The following is a 20892-nucleotide window of genomic DNA, read 5'->3' as shown; positions in this document are numbered from 1 at the left end:
TGTCTGTGTGGGTTTTCTCCGGGTTCTCCGGTTTCCTCCCACAGTCCAAAGACGTGCAGGTGTTCGGTTCATTGATGACTCTAAATCACCCGTAGGTGTGAATGGTTGTCTGTCTCTGTACGTCTCTATGTGTGGTGTACCCGCCTCACGCCTCACCCACCTCACGCCCGATGTCAGCTGGGATCGGCTCCAGCCCCCCGCGACCCCGACAGGGACAAGAGGTTGAAGATGAATGAATGTCAAGATTGGTATCAGCCTCAAAAGAATCCATTATCGGTACTCCACTGATTCAAAATGAGGGCTGACTGGGATGTAAACAGAGGTGTAATATCCGGTGTTACAGCTTCTTTTTGAATCAAACATGAGTAATTAACACAGGTCATTGATGAGTAGTTATTTGCTACTTTACGGCATTAACAACAAGCTCATTTCTGCAGCACATTCAAATGTTTAACAACAAATGTCCCTCTCTAGTGATTACAATGCATCCTGCTTTTAAATCAAGGTCACGGGACAAAAACATTACGCTTGTAGGAAGCTGACAGAACTTCTGATGATGATGATGAAGAGGTTATTTTGTGATGTGCTGCTGGGGGACGTGACTGATCAGCTGCAAGATTAGATTAAATCTGAGCTGATTAGAGTTACACAACACACATTTACACCCCACAGGCAAGAACCGTCATCATTTCCTTCATGTTTTTCCGGAGTGTGTGAGGTGAGGGAAGACGGGTTACTTCATCACGTCTTCCAAACAGAGTTTTAAAATTAATCCAGTGAGCAAACTTTTGAGTTTCGCAGTTTTACTTATTTGTTACACGTTTGAAATAAATACAATATATAAGTCGCTAAATCAAGGTTTACCACACAGTGCTTAAAGGGGTTATTATCTTGTGTTTACCTCTGCAGGAAGCGAGGGTACGTCTGCCTGTAGGCGAAGCCGGCGCGCCGCACTCTGACGTTCTCCAGCAGCCCGAGGTACTCCACCTGGTGGCGGCAGCGCTCCTGCTCGAAGAGCAGAGGCGACTTGACATCGTTGGGCTTGATGCAGCGGACGTAGTAGGGCTCCTACAGAAGACGACAGCGTGTTAGAAACTATGTGTATTTAATCTGAATTCAAACATGCAACTGTGGCTGTGTGTGAGGACACTGTCAGGGTGGGCGGCGTGGGCGCTATTTAAGAATTTGAGAGGTGTATTTGTGTGTGTTCAGCCTCCGCTATAAGTCTGGATGTAGTTTAGTTTTATTCCACGTATAAACAATATAAAATGAATAGTGATGACACATTAAAAGAGGCAGCAGAGACTTGTACAGGCTTGTGTGAAAACCACGCCTAAAAATCATTTGAATATTAGAAAACACAAAAAAAAACTGATACAAAACAATTAAATAAATCCTTTAAACCAATCAAAGTGTGGGGCGTATATATGTGTTGAGTTCAAGCTGAAAAGCAAATAATCATATTGAGCATGTGAAGCAGAAGAATCTAGTAAATTAACGTTTTCATTGCAGAAAAACCCTTAAAAAAACTGACTGTGGGAAGATTTATACAGAGAAAGATGTTTTCAGCCTGTCTATTACTGTAATTACGGTAATTTGAGTTTGAACAAAGTAACAAGTTGTTAACAAAAGTATCTATATCGTGACATATATTGTTATCGTGATATAAAATGATCGACGCATCGGGATAGAAGAGGTTCTCGGTCCCGACTCCTCCTCACCTTGCAGGCCAGGTTCTCCACCAACGAGATCATGGAGTTTTTGAAGAGCGTCGCGGCCGTCAGAGGTCGTTTGGTGACCTCGGTGATGCTCAGTTTGCCCTCAGGCCACATCCCCTTCAGCACCGGGTTACAACTGGAGACACGAGAGACAACAGCACTTAAATGACTGCTGAGTAAAAACCAATTCGTTATTATTCTTCCTTTTACACTAAACTTTATTAGAGTGCAGTTATTAAGCATTCACTAGGACTTCTTATCACTCTAGTATACTCATCCACTCTAGCGCAGGATGGTTAGGCAGTGAAACGCTGGACTGAAGGTTCAGGCACAATTCAGAGACAGTCCAGAACAAGTAACATGCGATGTATATTGTGGAAAACCAGTTGCTTCTGGTAATTTGACATGTATATAGGTCCTGTCTGTGCACGTGTGTGTAATTCGGGCCTGTGTGTGTGTACAATGAAACAATAATAGAGTGAAAATTGAATTTCCCCATTGCGGGACAATTACAGGAATTCTTCTTCTTAATATTCGGGTTTTACTGTAAACTCTGGAAACAAAAAAAGAGTTTCCATTTGGCCATTAGCGCCCACGTTAAATCATGTTTGGCCGCTACCCAAATATCAGGCTTTTGACCCGTGTCATAAAACGCACATTAGACAGGTCAGGAATTACTAAACCTTACATTAATATTCATCCGCGGAGAAAACTCCAGAGGATCGGAGGAGAAGAGGAGGATAAAAGCCAGCTGAGAGGGATTAGCTTGACTTCATCCTGTACTGTTCTGTCTGGAGTGTGTGTGTGTGTGTGTGTGTGTGTGTGGGGGGGGGGGGGGGGGGTCATGTAAAGTGCTGCCAGGAGCGAGTACAGTGTGTGTGAGGTCACTGAAGTGGTGTGTGTTTCACCTGTTGTAGAGCAGTCTCTTGAAATCCTGGAACAGCGTGTCTTTGTTCTTATCAATGAAACCCACCACTGAGTACCTGCAGGAGACACGGAGGCAGGTTAACGCACATGTTGGCACATAGTGGTAAAGTCATAACTGCACGATTACTTTTTTACCTTTAATCGCCCTGACACACGCAATTCACACTTTATTATCAGGTGCACCTTTATAATAAAAGACCCAGGACGGCCTGAATCCTCTTGGAAACATTTCTTAGGGCGCACTCACAATGTCCTTCCGTACCGCGCCCCAGGCTTTAGGGTCCTTGTCCCCCCCTCCAGGCCCGTTTGTACTCACACTACCTGGGCCTCGGAGAATGCTTCTTGCTGCCTATACGTCATCACGCCATAACACGTCACACGCATTGATGACGTCATGGCGATGCGTCGCTTTGTTTCCAAATCTTTCCGTAGACCTTGGAGTTTTTGTGCGTCTTGTCGACTGTTTTTGAATCTTTTCATCGACCAAATTTGCAGTAAACACTCCACCTCCGCATCACACCAACGTGAACCTTTCACCGCCATTGTTTGAAATGTCCGCGCATGGTCCCTACTTCTTTTTTCTACGTCCCAACAGGCGCACATAAATTACGTCGTAGGCCTCGTGCTCGTGCTCGTACACGTGCGCATGCGCTCTACAAAAGCCCAACTCTCTCAGACGGGCTGTGGACGGCCCGCTGGCCGCAGTTGTGCGCGGAGCGGTTGCACTCACACTGGTCAAACGCACTAGGCTTTAGCTGAAAAACCTGTTTTGGCCCGGTGCGGAAGGACAGTGTGAGCGCGCCCTTAGAGAGGCCAAGAGATCGATTAAAATATTTAAATATTTTAATATCGCTGCTGTCTGATGAAAACCAAGTATCTCCATATTTGGACACATTATTTTTCTTCATAAATCAGTGCTATGGGTCCCTCTTTACGTCTGTGTGCAGGTTTTACAAAGTTTTAACCAATTAAAAGCATCAAAAGGAGCTCGTGACTAAATGGTTTCTGCCAGACAGCAATGATACTGTTGAACACAATTTACCAAACTCACTAAATACATATTTAATACAATGTATTTTGTTATTTATTATATTTCTATATTGAATATTTACGTTTTTTTAATGCTTAGTATTTGTCTGAAGCTTCTGGACGTTACAACAAAGTGGATCTATTTAATTTTGAACTAATTTATGTTGAATTTTTTATACTTATAGGCTATTTATTTATTTATTAATTACTATTACTTACTTATTTATTTAGTATTATTATTTTATTATTTGGTTTTTAATTTAAATTTGGATTTTTAGTTTAATTATATACTTTTTTTTTACAAAACAATTATTTAAAATTAGATTTCCAGTCAAATTTTATTCAAAGTTCAAGGAAATTCATGATAAAATAAATGTTTTTTTAAAGTTCTATACATGTGAAACTACCTTTCTACACTTTTTTTAATAAAAAAAACTTTTTAAAATTAGATTTTCAGATGAATTATATCAAAGTTTGAGAAAATCCACGATAAAAATACAAGTTTTTTTATTTTTAAGTGAGTAATAATGTTAATTAATTGTGATACAGAGGCTAAAAGTCCTCACCGCAGCGCTCCGGGTTTGACTCTGAACTGCAGCCCTTTGCAACCTCTCTTTCTCTCTCTCTGTCTCTCTCTCTCTCCCTCCCTCCCTCTCCCTCTCCCTCTCTTTTTTGCTTCCACTGTCTCTTCCTGTCACGCTACATTCGCCTCTCCTCCTCAGTCCTTGTCGTCTCACCCCTCGTTCTTGAATTTTATTCATCATGTCCTCTCTCTCTCGCTCTCTCTCCCTCCCCCGTCTCTCTCCCTCTCTCTCTCTCTCTCTCCCTCCGTCTCTCTCTCTCCCCGTCTCTCCCTCTCCCCGTCTCTCCCTCTCCCCGTCTCTCCCTCTCCCTCTCCCTCTCTCCATATAATTTTCCTATCAACCTCCAGCTGTACTCAAAAAAGGCACAAAGAGCCTTAATTATTTTTAAAAAATGACCTTAAAAATCAATTCTCCTACACCAAACAACAAAAGCTGAACTTCGTGACCAGGTCTGCCCACTTGTATGCGCTGAGTTGCTGCCACTGTGTATCACTGTGAGTTAATCTCAATACAAGCTGCTCCTCACAACCTTAATGTGTGCTGTTAAGTGATGAACCCACCGTAAACAGTCACAGAGTCACACACCATGCTGTGATGCGAGGTACACACTCTGCCTCCCCGCCTGGTCTAAGTGGCTCAGGGATCAATCAGGCCTGCCAGTCAGGCTCCTCTGCCCGAGTCCTCCCCTGGGCGGCAGACACTTAGCCCTCACAAATGGGCTCAACACGTTTCCCTGAGAGCACTTTTTGGGGGCTTAGCGTGTGTGATTTATTCATTTGAATGGAGCTCAAGTACTTCGGGGATTGGTGGAAGTGGTGCTGCCACTTTTTAAGGAGGGACGGCGTGCAATAAAGATGAAGTTTAAACGCTCAAGTGTGAGTGTTTATGAGTCCTCAACTTCTGAGGGGATTATTTTTGATGCAATCAAACACTGGAGGGTTGAAAAGACCCGGGTTATGAAAAGAATATTTTGTGACAACGTGTGAATGACTGGTGCTCCCACGTCCCCAAACAGCAATCACGTTTAATTTGAGTTTAACGTAAAAACTCCCATCTGCTCTCAAAGCAGCCAAAAAGAACCAGACTTTGACTTTGACTGAGGCCATGAATATGCAAAAAAATGTACAAATGTGGGGGAAAGGAGCATGAATCATTGCTAAAAGCTTTTCCTGAATAAATGAAACTTCAAGACACTTACACCACATCTCCTGCGTAGTGCCTGATGCGAAAGTCCCTGTCAAACTCCAAACTCTTGTCGGTTGGTGAGAGCTGCAGAGAGAGACAGAGAGAGACAGAGAGAGAGACAAAGAGCAATAATAAAAGGTCAAGTATATATTTTATATTTCACTGAATAAAGCAGTGGTTCTCAAAATGTCGACACCTGGAAAATATTACCATCATGTTCGACGTTAGAATAAAGTAGTGTTGAACACAGATTTGATGATTTGTTTGTTTGTCAGCAGGATTAAGATGAAAACTACTGGACTGATTTTGGTGAAAGTTGGTTGGAGGGTGAAGCGTGAGCCAAACGATAACTCACTAATGTTTAGAGTGGATCTGAGTGACGGGTTGAATATGTCGAACATTTGTCACTTTGGTTAGCATTGCAAGAAAAGGGTGCACGGCCTTGGGGAGGAAGTCTGTGCCATTCTGTTTTTTTGCATGTTCAAATTTAAACATTAAATCATTTTGCTCACTGATGAGTTGAGAAACAACTCTTCAGCACAGGGTGGATTTTAAGGGCGCACTCACACTGTCCCTGTTTCACGGCTAAAGTCTAGTTCGTTTGACCAGTGTGAGTGCAACCGTACCGCTCCTAGGCGCAGCACGCTTGCCGTCCACGGCCCGTTTGGGAGAGGTGGGCTTTTGTAGAGCGTGTTTGCACATGTACGAGCACGAGCACGAGGCCTACGGCGGCTCTGACGTAATTTATGTGCGCCTGTTGGGACATAGAAAAAAGAAGGAGGGACCATGCGCGGACATTTAAAACAATGGCGGTGAAAGGTTCACGTTGGTGTGATGCGGAGGTGGAGTGTTTACTGCAGATTTGGTTGATGAAAGATTCAAAAACAGTCGACAAGACGCACAAAAACTCAGAGGTCTACGGAAAGATTTGGAAACAAAACCACGCATCGCCATGACGTCATCAATGCGTGTGATGTGTTACGGCGTGATGACGTATGGACAGCAAGAAGCATTCACCGAGGCCCAGGTAGTGTGAGTACAAACGGGCCTGGAGGGGGGGAGAAGGACCCTAAAGCACGGGGCACGGGACGGAGGCACAGTGGGAGTGCGCCCTAAAACCATCTTAGCCTCAAGATCTTTTTGATAAATGGTGCCCCAAAACCCCATAGTGTATGAAACCAGAGTTAGTAATCCAACGTTAATCATTATCAATATTAATTATGTTTGTTGTTTTTTTTGTTGTTGTTTGTTTTGTAAATATAGTTACCTATTTTTGTTTTGTTTTATTGATATAGTTGTCTGCTGTTGCTTTCTGTTTGGATCCCAGGAGGACTAGCAACCACTTTGTGTAAGACTAATGGGGATCCAGTATTCCGGACAGCCCAACTTACTTGTTTGACTGGAGTCTGACCTGAGTCCAAGTGAGAAGTCTGCAGCTTTACGTTACATTAAAAGCAGATTTGATTCTGATGAGACGAATAAAACCGCTCCCCTGGAGAAGAGGGGAAGCCGCCACTTTGCTTTAATTATTCAATATTATTTGCAAGTAACTGTTGCAGATGAGTTGCCTTCCCACACTGGGATATTTTGGGTAAATTGCCCAAATCTTGAATATTTATGGTAGATTGAATTTCAAACAAACCTTTTTGTGAGCACTATACTATTTAAACTAGAATGATTTGCAAAACTGCAAGAGCTTCTGCAGAGCAAGTGCAGTGATGCAGAAAACACCAACACTGTCAGGGTGGATAAAGTCAGAGAGGGAGAGAGAGAGAGAGAGAGAGAGAGAGAGAGAGAGAGAGAGAGAGAGAGAGAGAGAGAGAGAGAGAGAGAGAGAGAGAAAGTGAAGACATGAATAAAATTTAAGAACGGGGGCAATAGACGGTGAGACGACAAGGACTGAGGAAGAGAGATGAATGTAGCGTGATAGGAAGAGACAGTGGAAGCAAAAGAGTGTGTGTGTGTGTGTGTGTGTGTGTGTGTGTGTGTGTGTGTGTGTGTGTGTGTGTGTGTGTGTGTGTGTGTGTGTGTGTGTGTGTGTGTGAAACTGATGCCTGTATGTAGGCCAGTTAGCAGGAGGGTAGAAGCATGAATGGAAATGTAGAAAAAGGTTTGTCACAGCTTCTGTCGAGCAGCGATGAGGCTTTCCGTTTCATCCACATCTGCAAAGCTGCTGGCTGAAAGGAAGTCTGTAACGTGTTGTGCAGGGTGGAGTAAAGTTGTGTGTGGGTGTGTGGGTGTGTGGGCGATTCACTAAAAGTATTATGCTGACATCAGAGATCAGAGGGAGTGGAGAGAGGTATCCCACGCTCTCATAACCATCCCAAAGAGAGAGAAGTTATTATAAGAGCAGACAACCGAGAGTACAGGAAGGTTAAAGAGTGATGTGAAGGAAGAGAACAAAGAAACGTACGTAGAGATTTACACAATAAAGGCATGTAGACATATGGAGACATGTTTCTGAGAATGAGGAACTATTTCGCCAGTGCTGCAGAATATAAGTATATTTGACAAAACAACGTGCATCCGGCGTTTCAAAATACCCCCCTGTGCACACACACACACACACACACACATACACACACACACACACACAGCCCCCTGTGCACAACGCCAGCTCCATAAAGAAACGTTTTTTTCATAGTTTGCTGTGAAAGAACTTGACTTTAACCCCATTCAAACGCCTTTGGGATGAACCGGACTGTGAGGGAGACCGCATCACCCCACATCAGTAATGGACCTCGCTAACGCCTGATAACGCGATCCTGTGGATCCACATTAACATATGTGTGAAATGTATGTTTATGGATGGAATACTCAACGGGCCTACAGGACACAGGCCCGGGCGCCCATAAAGTCATATAAAATGAAAAAAGAAGCTAAATAACCACAAGTATACACAAAACAACCAAAAGTGACCACAAATAGATGCAAAACCACCACAAAAAGATGCAAAATGACAAAAAAAGTTGCAAAACTACCACAAAACGACCAAAAATGACTGCAAAGACACACAAAATGACTTTAAATAGATGCAAAACCACCGCAAAATGATGCAAAATGACTAACAATAGATGCAAAACAATTACAAAGACGCAAAACAACTAAAATTGGACGTAAAATGATCACAAAGAGAAACAAAATGACTCAAAGTCGACTCTTTGAATTTGAGTATTTTGTTCCTACGTAGACAAGAGTGAGGGGCTTCTTTGGCTTAGCATACGTCCATGTATACGTACACATTTGGCCAGGTAACATACTGAAGAGCATCAAAAATGGATCAATGGTGTGAAGGGACAGAAGGAAAGCAAAAACAGAAAGAGACAGTCGACAAATAAAAATGTTAACGGCCACACTGCCTTCTGCCTCGATGCCGTTTGCATCAGCCGAGCCAAAACAGTGTTTTCCATTACTTTGGGAAAAAAGCAGAATGACTCATCGGAGGGCTCTCAGGCAATCACACAGACAGTGAAGGAGGAAGAAATCCTTACAAACACAATAAAAACCTCACAGAAACAGACAGATTTACATGAGACAGCTGAAGGACTCAGTCGGTCCTTGATTCAGGTCCAAAGCCTGAATCAAAACCACACGCAGGGGGCCTTGCCACAGTGAAACTGCCCCACATTCATTCATTCATTCATCTTCTTATGTCCCTGTCGGGGTTGCGGGGTCTGGAGCCGATCCCAGCTGACATCGGGCGTGAGGCGGGGTACACCCTGGACAGGACGCCAGTCTATCACAGGACACATAGAGACGAACAGAGACAGACAACCATTCACACCTACGGGTGATTTAGAGTCATCAATGAACCGAACACCTACACGTCTTTGGACTGTGGGAGGAAACCGGAGAACCCGGAGAAAACCCACAAAGACACGGGGAGCATCCAAGTGTAATTCCTCAGTGGAATCGCAAAAACTATTTACCTACTTGTCTCTTCGAAAATCTACCGAAGCATTAAAGCGCTTCCAGTGAAATTCGACAAGTAGAAGTGCAGAGCAAACGAAGCACAACAAAATGTTATTCAAAAGATCCGCTAATGTGCGCAGTTAGCAGCTCTTTCTTAGAACACAGAGCTTAATTTGAAGCCTGTGTGGAGAGTGTCAAGATGAAGATATAATCTATTTGGACATCTGCAGGAAACAAATACACAAACGCACACAAACAAACACAGAGAGACAGACAAACAGATGCACTGTCAGACAGACAGCCTGCATCTGCTGGAAGCCGTGCTGCCCCTCATCCCTCACAATCAGTCACACTTACAGCACACACAGATAAACAAACATGCACGATGCACACACACAAACACACACACACACACACACACATCTTGGCAGCTTTATTATTAGCACCTCCTCTGTGTTTGGGACTCAGCCCAGGGTTAAGACAGAGGGTGTGTGTGTGTGTGTGTGTGTGTGTGTGTGTGGAGAGAGAAAGAGAAAACAAATAGACACAGAACAAGGTCAGATATAATAAGGAAGGGAGTTGTTTTTTTTAGGATGAGGCAACAGGCGAGGGAGACACTTTTTATTTATCAGACAAGGGACGTGTTGATACATATGAATGTGTCAGCATTTATTCCTCAGAGATACTATAACCTTCAGCATGGACACAGTTATTCCAGGAGAGACTTTTATTCCAGGAGAGACTTTTGTTCTTAATATGGGATTTTTGCAACCGATGCCGATTTTAGAGGAAGACATTTTAAAAGATTACCAATTATGGGGGTGTCTAAAATAATCCAAGGCAAGTTTCCCCACTAAGTTGAGGTATTTGCCCCATAAAACACAATCAAGCGGGGCAAAAAAGTGGGATTGTTTCTATAAACTAAAGTTTCTGTTTCCTACCCTGCAGAAAAAATTGTAATAAATAAATAAATACAAATATACTAATTGAGCCCTCAAAGTAATTTCAGTCAAAAGCAACTGGACTTGGTTATTTGTCTAGGAAGACGTTTCACCTCTCATCCAAGAGGCTTCATCAGTCCCAGTCTGGTCCTGGTCCTTGTCCAGTCCCAGCCTGGTCCTGGTCCTGATCCAGTCCCAGCCTGGTCCTGGTCCTGGTCCAGTCCCAGCCTGGTCCTGGTCCTGGTCCTGGTCCAGTCCCAGCCTGGTCCTGGTCCTGGTCCTGGTCCTGGTCCAGTCCCAGCCTGTTCCTGGTCAGATGCGTACATGAACTGATGAAGCCTCTTGAATGAGAGGTGAAACGTCTTCCTAGACAAATAACCAAGTCCAGTTGCTTTTGACTGAAATTGCTTTGAGGGTAACGACGACCTGGACACACGAGAACATTCACAGGCTTACTAGTTGAGTGAAATTTAAATTGTAAATGTTAGTTTTGGTATTAGTCTTAAAACTTAACAATGGTCAGTACAAACCCTGACACCTGCAGCTAAAAAAACCTGCAGGAAGAAAAATGTTGTTGCCTTCCTTTAAAAAAAAAACAAAAAAACACTTGACCTCCAGTTGTTGCAGGAATGCTAGTGATGCTATTCCAGGCAGTAAAACACTGATTGTGCTGGTTGAACTGCTCAAGACAGGGCTGAGAAAGAGCAAATTCAGCACCAACAACACTCAATAATAGATAAATAGTAGCATGTGCAGTTTCACCACACAATGGTTTGGCCTATTGAAATGTCAGAGGGTGAAAAATGCTGCGGTGATCGTGCTCGTCAAGCTGCAACAGTCCAAATGTTCTAAAATGTCATCGTTTACAATCATTTCAGACTCTACAGGCAGAGATTTGGGGCGATTATGTTTCCAGATCATGTCTTTTTTCAGACTGGTGGACAGAGAACAAGCAAAATACACATTTAAGGGTTTATTTCTCTAAACTCAGCAAAAGCTCACAAATCTATATCTAAAATTTAAACATAAGATTTCACAAAACTTGTAAAAAAACAAAATAATAATCTTCTTAATGGAGGTAACTTTATAATTCCTTATATCTCAAATGCAACAAGATGCAACAGAGAAATAATAATCCAGTCGTCCACAGCCGTCGTCCTGTGACGCTCTCATTTGGAAATAGATGGTCTGTGTGGTAGAAACGACTGATACTGGTTAATGAAGGAGATAGAAAGCTGGTTTAAGGCACAGAGAGAAACACCCAAACCAGACTGAGGCAGGACACACAGCGGGGCAAGGTGACATATGAAGATATAATTATTTAGGAGAGGCGGTGCAGGAACAAGGGCGAACGGATGTTAGCTGTATTAAATATATTAAAAGGAGCAGACAGGCTGCAGACAGGAACACACAAAGAAAAACAGGGAAGGAGAATGTGAACTGAGGGAGAGGTGAGGTGAGAAGACGAGAGACGGGAAGAGGTAGAAAATAACAGGAACACGGCGGGCTGAGTGTCTGTCAGGTACACAGTGTCGCAGCATCCTGCTGTTAAAGTGACAGGGAGTGATGCTAAGATCTTCACCTTAAGCTCTCGATAATGCAACGTGTCTTGGGATTTTTGTTTAACTATAGAAGCTGAAGCACAGGACGCAGACTGTGTTTTTTCACCACTTCACATTCATTCTTTTGTGCAGAATCTGTAGAAGTGAATTCATTCATGCACGTGCACACATGGCCATGAGATTTAACAAAAGGCCCTCAGCAGCGTCCGAGTACTGCTCCCACTCATGGTGTTCACATATATGTCTCCAACAGATCCATGAAATGGTCGCTGTGGCTGCAGGTTTTCATTCCAACCAAGCAAGACCACCACGCCGGATCCAACAAATCCACTGTACGAAGACAGGCCTGGTCTCCATCATTAGTCCCTGAGACCAGGCTCTAGCAGCTGGTCCATTTGCAGCTCACATCGAAGCTCTGCTTATTTTATTTTATTTTATTTCACATTTATTTAAAGTTGTACTCCATAAGATTTGAGATATGTTGTTTCTAGCGGCCTCTGTGGCGGTAAGATGTAACTGCAGGGGAGTCTGTTCTTTCAGAGCCTCCATCTTGTCACGTTTGCGGTCACTATGTGGTCACTATATGTCACCTCTCTACTTCCAGTCTGTCACCTATATGTTCCCCTCTTAGATCCACACACACACACACGCACGCTCCTATTACAGTTCTAACCTAACTACAAGTCTGTCTCAAGTTGGAAGTTCCCAGATCTGATTACAAGTGAATGCAGCATAACGTTAGTGACGACTTGGACCCGGGAATGTCTCCACGGACACGTATATTGAAATAATCAGCATAAAAGGCATCAAGCTCTTTCATTAGTGGGACATATGATCAATCACCATTGTTATAAATCACTATTACAAGATATTAACTTAAATTAAATAGAAAGTTGAATAGATGTAAATCTTCCAGAGAAACCAGGAACAGATTCATTGAGATTAAACATCTCTTTTACAGAAGTGTCCTGGCCAAGACAGGCAGCAGCATAGTTATACATTCACAAACACAAGGTGGACACAAACCAAAACAGCAAACATGTCAAGGTCCGTTACAATAATAAAAGCCTCAGGCAAAACCACTACAGCCAGATTTTTCTGCCTCCAGGTCATTCAAGCTCCTCTTAAAGGTGTTCAATGAGACCAACTCATTTTGTTTCAAAGTGTTCTGTCACATGTTCCAGGCTGAGGGAGCAGCAGACCTAAACACTTTCTGTTCCCAGTTCAGCTCGGACTTTTGGGACAGAGAGCAAGAACAGATCCCGAGACGGAGGACTGTAAGTCCCAGCATTATTTCATACGGTGTACAGTGATGAGTAAGCGCTTTGATAACCAGTGATGAAGCTCGGAGCTCCATGATACAGATATACAACATCACCGTAGTCCAGAACAGACATACAAGTGGCAGCAAGCGGTCTCTTTCTTTGTTTTAAAAGCAGGCTTTGATCCTAAAATAAAAACCCAGTTTCAGTTTCTTTTAACAGCTGCTGAATATGATTTGCAAAAAGAAACAGATTCATCGACATATATACCAAAATATCTGTAATTAGAGACACACTCAATCTTCAAACCCTGAGAAGAGAGGGTTGAGGGCAGATTTTGTGTTTCAGAACAGCATGACTTGAAACATGTCCTGGAACTCCACCCGTCCCTCTGTACAGACAAAACATGAGGCGCTGGTTTGTAGCCTCCACCACCTCAATCCTGTTCGCCTCCTGTACCCTCCTCTGCTCTCCCACCTACGGTACGAGGGGGCGTGAGCCAGACCTCCCGATGAGTGGCGTCTGACGGTTTCCAAACCTGTCAGGGACTCACAGCGGGTACCACGGGCGCTTATCCAGGCAGCAGATGAGGACACGGATTTTGCATTTGCATGCCCAGTGCACTGAGTGGCAGCTGTCAGGGTATTAAAAAAAGCACGGAGCTACATCCCCACTCTAGACACACTTAAATATGAACACTCATCAAACTGTCTCGGTGCTGCTGTCTCCTTCATCCACAGAGATCAACTAGACTTCGGCTCTGTGTCCTTGCTGCTGCTGCTGCTGCTGTCGACCTCGTGCCTCCCCGGAGCGTATGAACAGAGTATCTCTGGTGATTAGCACCAACACATGGCCTTCGAGCCATGCTTTACCACTGAGCAGCCCCCCCCCCCAATGCATCATACATGTGGCAGCAGACACACACACACACACCACATTAGTATGCTGCACCTGTACACGCCACATGTTCTTGAGGAAAGTTAACTTTGGAGGCAGATGGAAACATTGACGAAACAGGTGATTTAAAAGGACGTGAAGACGACGGAGAGTAACTAAGGGAGGGGTTGTGAATGAGCAAAAGAAAATAGTGCATCAGCAAATTATTTTAACATTTAAACATTTTTTAAGAGCACATCTGTGAAGATCAAAAATACATCGAATAAGCCATGGAGACAGTTGTTTCGTTGACAATGTATAGAGAATGCGCGAGAGGCGCTAACAGCACCACAGGGCTAACACTGATTAGCTCGGTGGGCTGCGCTGAACGCATCCAAAATGGCTTTTTTTAACCACCAATACTGCTCGTAATAGCACCAACCCTCTGCAGCAGCATGATAAGAGTCCCCACACATAAAACAAAGCAGCAACAACGTAGTTAGAGAACCCAGAGTTTATTAAAAAAGACTGTTTCACAAGTCGGGGCTTTAGCAGCAGGTCCATGTTGACAGGTCGTCTGTACAAGTGGATTAACTAATACACTGGAGTTCAGTTCAAGGAGCGAGGTTTTGTCGTTAATGTCGCTCCAGGCTTTCTCTTTACACGGTTGATTAACAAAAATCTCTCCCCATTTAATGCTTATTTAATGTATTTTCATGCCGAAATAGACCATGGGGTCCATTTTTATCAGACTTTTAATCAGGCAATTTACCTAAAACTGCAATAATTGATTTTTTTTTACTACTTGAAAGCAAAAACTTGGAAACAAGAATGGATTCTGTATATTTCTGGAGGAAAACTGTCTCTTTGTCTACCATGGCGCCCACCGCGGCGAACGTGTTTGCGTCGTCTCCCGGCAACTACTTTGTTTTATTTATATTATTGTTTGGATTTGCACCCTAGATTTAAAGTTTGGCCATGCTGCAGTTAGATCTGAACATGTATTTTTAGTCTGTAAATTTTGTTTTAACTTACATTTTATTAGTAGCCTTTTTAAAATTCTGTTTAGTTAAATATATATTTGTATTTCATTTGTACTTTCTTTGTGACCACGGAGACGTGCAAAGTAAGAATTTCATTGTGCAGTGTGACGTCTGTCTTAACTGAACATATGACAATAAACATCTTGAATTGTGTTGCTAACAAACCTTTTAAAGATGTAAATTGACTTTTACTCTCGTAAACTCTATGTAACTGTGTTAACGACATTAAATACAGTGTAGGACTTTGACTTTCTTTACAGTCCATACTTTCTTTCTGTGGCAGAAGGGACTATGTGATCAATTTGACAGTTAGCCTATACTAAAAAACTAAAACTAGACTGAACACTTTTATGTTCACCGTAGCTTTCTGCTAAATCTTTGCACTTTTAACGTCCGCACTGTTTTTATTATTGTCCAGGTTTTTTATTCTCTTTGTCTTTCTGTAATGCATTTGAATTCATGACGTGCTGTGAAGAGCTTTGAGTCTGCCTTGTGTATGAAAAGTGCTATACAGATGAAGTTGCCTTGCCTTGCCTATACTTAAAGTTTCTATATCCTGATTTGTTTTCAATATCATGTTTTATCCAACATTGTTTAAAGAGAACTGAAAAGCCCGACTGCTGTCTTCAACCACACGTGTTCAGTTGGCTGTGCAGCCCCTGCATATATAGATCAGTTTAATAGTTTTTGGACAACAATGGAGCTCTACAGCACAGAGGAAAAATCTATAATCAAGACAAAAAAAGACAAATAGAGAACATCAGCAGGCCGTTTGGGTGTGGTGGTGCAACGACCTAAAAATAGAATAAAACTCTGCATGACTGATAAAAAAAAAAAAGCATGCAGTTTGCTGGCAGTGGGTCAACCCAAGTAAAACATTTATGAACCTAGTTACATTTCAGTGGGATGAAAGTGAAGAGTCTAAGGGCGCACTCACACTGTCCTTCCGCATCGCGCCCCGTGCTTTAGGGTACTTGTCCCCCCCCTCCCTCTCCCCCCGCGCCCCAGGCCCGTTTGTACTTACACTACCTGGGCCTCGCGCAAATGCTTCTTGCTGCCTATACGTCATCACGCCGTAACACGTCACACGCATTGATTGACGTCATCGCGATAAACCAGTTACATTTCAGTGGGATGAAAGTGAAGAGTCTAAGAACCGCTTGAAAAACGACTGAAGACAGCACAACGACAAGAACAACAACACACTGAAGCACAATCTGAGCTCATCAGATTCAAGCTTTTCCCTTTAGGTGAGACGTCTCTGTAAACAAGCCCGTGGCTCCCGTGCATCAAAAGTGTCCGATTAAGTCATAACAAGCCAGCGAAGCCTGGAGGCCAGTTAAGAAAGAATTAACACACTGCAAAACACCATGATACGTTGAGATGCAACTAAACTGACTCCCTTTTTATTTCTGCTTTTGATCCGTTATCGGGTCCTCATCAGGGCTGTGGCAACATGTGCGTGTGTATGTGTGTCTGTGTGCTTTGGCAGCCACGTGTCATTAAACGTGGGCTTGTGATTAACTGTGCACACACTCCGTTATCGAGTGAGTGAATGAACGGACAGGGTGTACCGAGCAAAGACAGGGAACAACTGCAGGCACTCAGCTCAGATTGTGATAGAGGAACATCTCCCAGAATAGCTGTGACTCAGTCTGCACCACTCTGTGTACGTTTCTGTTTGTTTGTCTTCTGTCGACAAGACTCAAGATTCAGAAACCTCAACTCAAGGTCCGATTCAAAGTACTTCATATCCAAAGCTTTCAACAGGTTGTGTCCTTCCTCGGAGGATGGAGTTGCTCGGCAACTGAGTGGGAGACGTCTTTGTTGAATGAAAAGTTTGTGCTTTATCATTTTTATAAGAGTAGTTCTGGCTTTTTCAAGTATCTCACTGTGGACTGCACGGTGGATACTTCTCACCACAAATACAGGTGCTACATCAGTCATTCATTCATTCATCTTCAACCGCTTATGCCGGGGTCGGGGTTGCGGGGGTGCTGGAGCTGATCCCAGCTGACATCGGGCGTGAGGCGGGGTCCACCCTGGACAGGACGCCAGTCTATCACAGGACACATAGAGACGAACAGAGACAGACAACCATTCACACCTACGGGTGATTTAGAGTCATCAATGAACCGAACACCTGCACGTCTTTGGACTGTGGGAGGAAACCGGAGAACCCGGAGAAAACCCACGCAGACACGGGGACAACATGCAAACTCCACACAGTAGGGCCCAGGCCGGGTTGCGAACCTGTAACCTTCTTGCTGTGAGGCGACAGTGCTAACCACTATTTCACACTTCCTCTTTACATAATTGCACCCTATCCTCTCCCTTGATGTGCACATCTCTCTCTCTCTGGTCCTCTCTCAGACAGACTTGCAGAAATGGGAGCCACGAGGCTGCAGAGTGTTTAAAGTCTGCAGACACTTTGTACCATGAAATTGTCACTTTCCTTAGAGCTCATTTGCATCATGAGTGTCGGTCAGAGTCTATTTTGGGTCACAGAGAGAGTATTACTGTAAAGGAGGAACGAAAGACTGCAAATGCTACTCTGTCCACTCAGTGGTGCTGATAACAAAATATCTCATTACACACGACAGTCGTCCTGCTACCTTTTCAATTAGTGTCCATATGAGACAATTATTCACCCTAATATCAGTCAATGTCTTCAATGTCTTGTGTTTTAATTAAAAGGAGCTTCACTAGAAATACTGAACAATAGAGGTGGGCTGGGATTGCCTTCAAGTGTAACTCTGGCACAAAATCTTCCCATGTTTTTTTTTTCGGCACTTACATACATTAAATAATCCATGGAGACGTGGCTAACAGGGATTAGCTCGGGGCAGCACGTGAAGGCATTCAAACGTCTTTTTTAACCACTAATACTGCTTAAAATAACAGCAAACCTCTGCAGCAGCATGAGAAGAGTCCCTACACACAAAACAAAGCACCAATGGGCTCCTTCCTTTGGGATTGACTTTGGTAATCCACTGTAATGGACTTTACTATGAGAGGAGCTGGTACAGGGGCCAGTAGGTAAGTCTTTAAAAACACTCTTTAATAAACTCTGGGTTCACTAACTGCGTTGTTGCTGCTTTGTTTTGTGTGTAGGGACTCTTCTCATGCTGCTGCAGAGGTTTGCTGTTATTTTCAGCAGTATTAGTGGTTAAAAAAGACCTTTGAATGCCTTCACCTTACTGCCCCGAGCTAATCACTGTTGGCCACGTCCGGCTGTTAGCGACTCTCCGTGATTTCTACGTTAATATTTCATACACAAAAAAACGACTGTCCCGATGGCTTATTTGATGTATGTAAGTGTTGAAAAAGACCATGGGATGATTTTGCCCAGGAATTTCACTTTAAGGACCGTAACTCAAAACATGAAATAACGTTTTTTCACGGCCACGTGCACTAATATGACAAACAACTCAGATTAAACTCAGATTACAACTCACACAGAGGAAGAGTGACTTCATTCTCTGTCATAAAAACGACAAGATCATCCAAAACACGCAGATGTCCCATGCGCTCATAAAGGTATTCTTACAACCACATTATAGTCGTGCGTTATCAACCATTTATAACATGTTGAATTCATGCTTATGAGAGCGTTCTGTGTGTGCTGGCGAGACAACGATATATTGTAAAAAACGTTTTAGGGCCTTACTGCATTACAACCATATTTATTTACATCATTTGGATGATGCTTTACACAATAAGTTAATTGTGCTTTAACGTTTTTAATAAAATGAGAAACATACTAGGTATTGAATTCAAGGATGAGTTTATAAAAAATAGGCTTTAGCGTGGTTATTTCATCATATGGATGATTTATATACTGAATTATCAGAAAACATGTTGTATCGTGATATATAGTGTTATCTAGATATTGGCTCTAAGGCTCTCTGGGACAATTTATGTCCATGAATGTTGATTTAAATGGCAATAAATACCTTCAATTCCCTCCTAAAAACACCCTGGAGATCCACAACTCACACTACTTCCTGAAAACAAAAAGTCCATTATGTTAATGTTGCCTGGCAACAGGACTCCAGACTGTACAGAAAGAAAAACAGGACCTCTGGCTCATATTGATTCACACCAATATTGGCTCCAGGAAGTAACAGCTGGATCACTGCAAGTTTCCTACCCTCCGTTTTCACAAGTCTTTTCAAAAGTCCAGAGGAGCAGCGGGGTCAGTGGGGCGGCAGCAGGGAGCGTATCGACCCCCGAGATGATAGGAAGGAAAAGGGGAGGCTTGGCTGATCAATAGTCCCTGCAGCACTGCACAATCTCTACCTCATGTTGACTCAACCTTGCTTTAACCACAGTTCCCTCATCCGTGTGGGCGTCATTCACCTTGAATATAATGCTCAATATTCTTCCTTTGGGGGGACGCGTCTTATGTCTAATTTCTCAGCCGCCTGTTGCTTTGAGGGTTTTGATCTCCACCACACTGGCCAGTACGGTGCGCACGTTCACCTCCGACTTGTCATCATTCATTTTCACTGCATCACCACCTCCCCACGTCTCTGCTCGGTTCTCCTCCTCACACATTTGTAAAAACATTCCCTCTCCCCTCCTCTCCAATAACATCCATTATAAACACGGCTATAGGCACCAGCTCCATACACTCCTATTGGCTGGCAGTGACATCACCTGTGCAAAGTGTCGAGTCAGGCTCCGGCTCGTTCCCTCTGACAACTGATGCCCCCTTGTGTTCAAACAGAGAACTGCAGTTAAATAAAAATAAAAACTAAAACATGCTGTGTGCTTTTAAACTGTTCAGTGATGACGTGCAGCTTCCACCCGATCAGTAGATGTTAGCAAAGTAAATTGGCTTATGTTTTGCTGTACAGAACATTAGGGTGAACTAGACTGCAATCCTTCCTGATTATTGAAACTAACAGGATCATGTTGAGGCGCTCATGGTCACTTAACTGTGCGGCGTCACCTGCCCCCTGGTGTTCTCATGTAACTGCAGACTCGTCCTGCACCGCCAGAATCTGATGAACTGCTCCATGTTTATATTAAAAGGTTAACTGCTTTGTTTTCTTTCTTTATATGTTTAAATCACAACAGGAATGTGTTGTATAAATCAACTGTTGATGAGCAGTTTAACTGTAAAGTACAACAAATTATTCATTGTTTTATTACGCATTCATTGGTCGGTCAATAAAAAGTCAGAATAAAGTGAGAAATGCCAAACTTAACTTCCTTGAACCTGTGTCATGAGACACTGTTCTGTCTGAAACATGCAGTCACAGTACATTATGAACGTGTAACCGTGAAGTGATTATCAAAACAGTCACCGGGTAACTTTACGTCAACGGACAAACAACCAGTTGTTGCAGCTCCAGCTTGAAAGAAAAGCAGAGTTTGAATCTTTGACTTCAGTTAAAGACACAGACACAAACACAACGATTCTTCAGGTGATTAAAGAAAACTTAATTATGAATATTATATTTCATTGCTGCGCACAGACGGCCCTAAATCCTTCACACTGCTCCGTTAAGTCATGTCCTCTATATATATATATATATATATATATATATATATATATATATATATATATATATATATATAAGTGTTTTTTACCTTGCGGCTGGTGTAGTGGACATGTTTGGCCAGCTTGCCGTTCAGTCCTTGAAGGAAAACTTCATCGGTGACTTTGCCCACATTCATACAGGCTTCGTCCAGCACAGAGAAGATGCCCTTATGCTGCTGCTCCACCAGATCCACTATGATCTGGTTATTGAAGTAATCAATCTAACAGAGGGCATAGAGGATACAAAGACACTGTGTTCAGGGTCAAAGCTCAAAGATGGGATTAGAGATGTAATGTAATGT

The 20892-nt window shown here is 43.1% G+C and overlaps 1 protein-coding gene across 1 annotated transcript in view; it reads right to left on the bottom strand.

Moving 5' to 3' along the window:
• myo1d (myosin 1D) overlaps nt 1–20892 on the bottom strand; it is a 108998-nt gene that overhangs the window by 60395 nt on the left and 27711 nt on the right. Inside the window, exons 11-15 of the mRNA XM_083932761.1 lie at nt 20641–20811; nt 5457–5527; nt 2627–2701; nt 1722–1854; nt 902–1068 (exon numbers count right to left, since the gene is read on the bottom strand). Of these exons, the coding sequence (XP_083788887.1) occupies nt 902–1068; nt 1722–1854; nt 2627–2701; nt 5457–5527; nt 20641–20811 (617 nt within the window). The remainder of the gene's footprint in view (nt 1–901; nt 1069–1721; nt 1855–2626; nt 2702–5456; nt 5528–20640; nt 20812–20892) is intronic.

This window comes from Echiichthys vipera, assembly GCF_963691815.1.
Source record: "Echiichthys vipera genome assembly, chromosome: 18".
Classification (NCBI taxonomy): domain Eukaryota; kingdom Metazoa; phylum Chordata; class Actinopteri; order Perciformes; family Trachinidae; genus Echiichthys; species Echiichthys vipera.
This window is presented reverse-complemented; position numbering and strand designations above follow the sequence as displayed.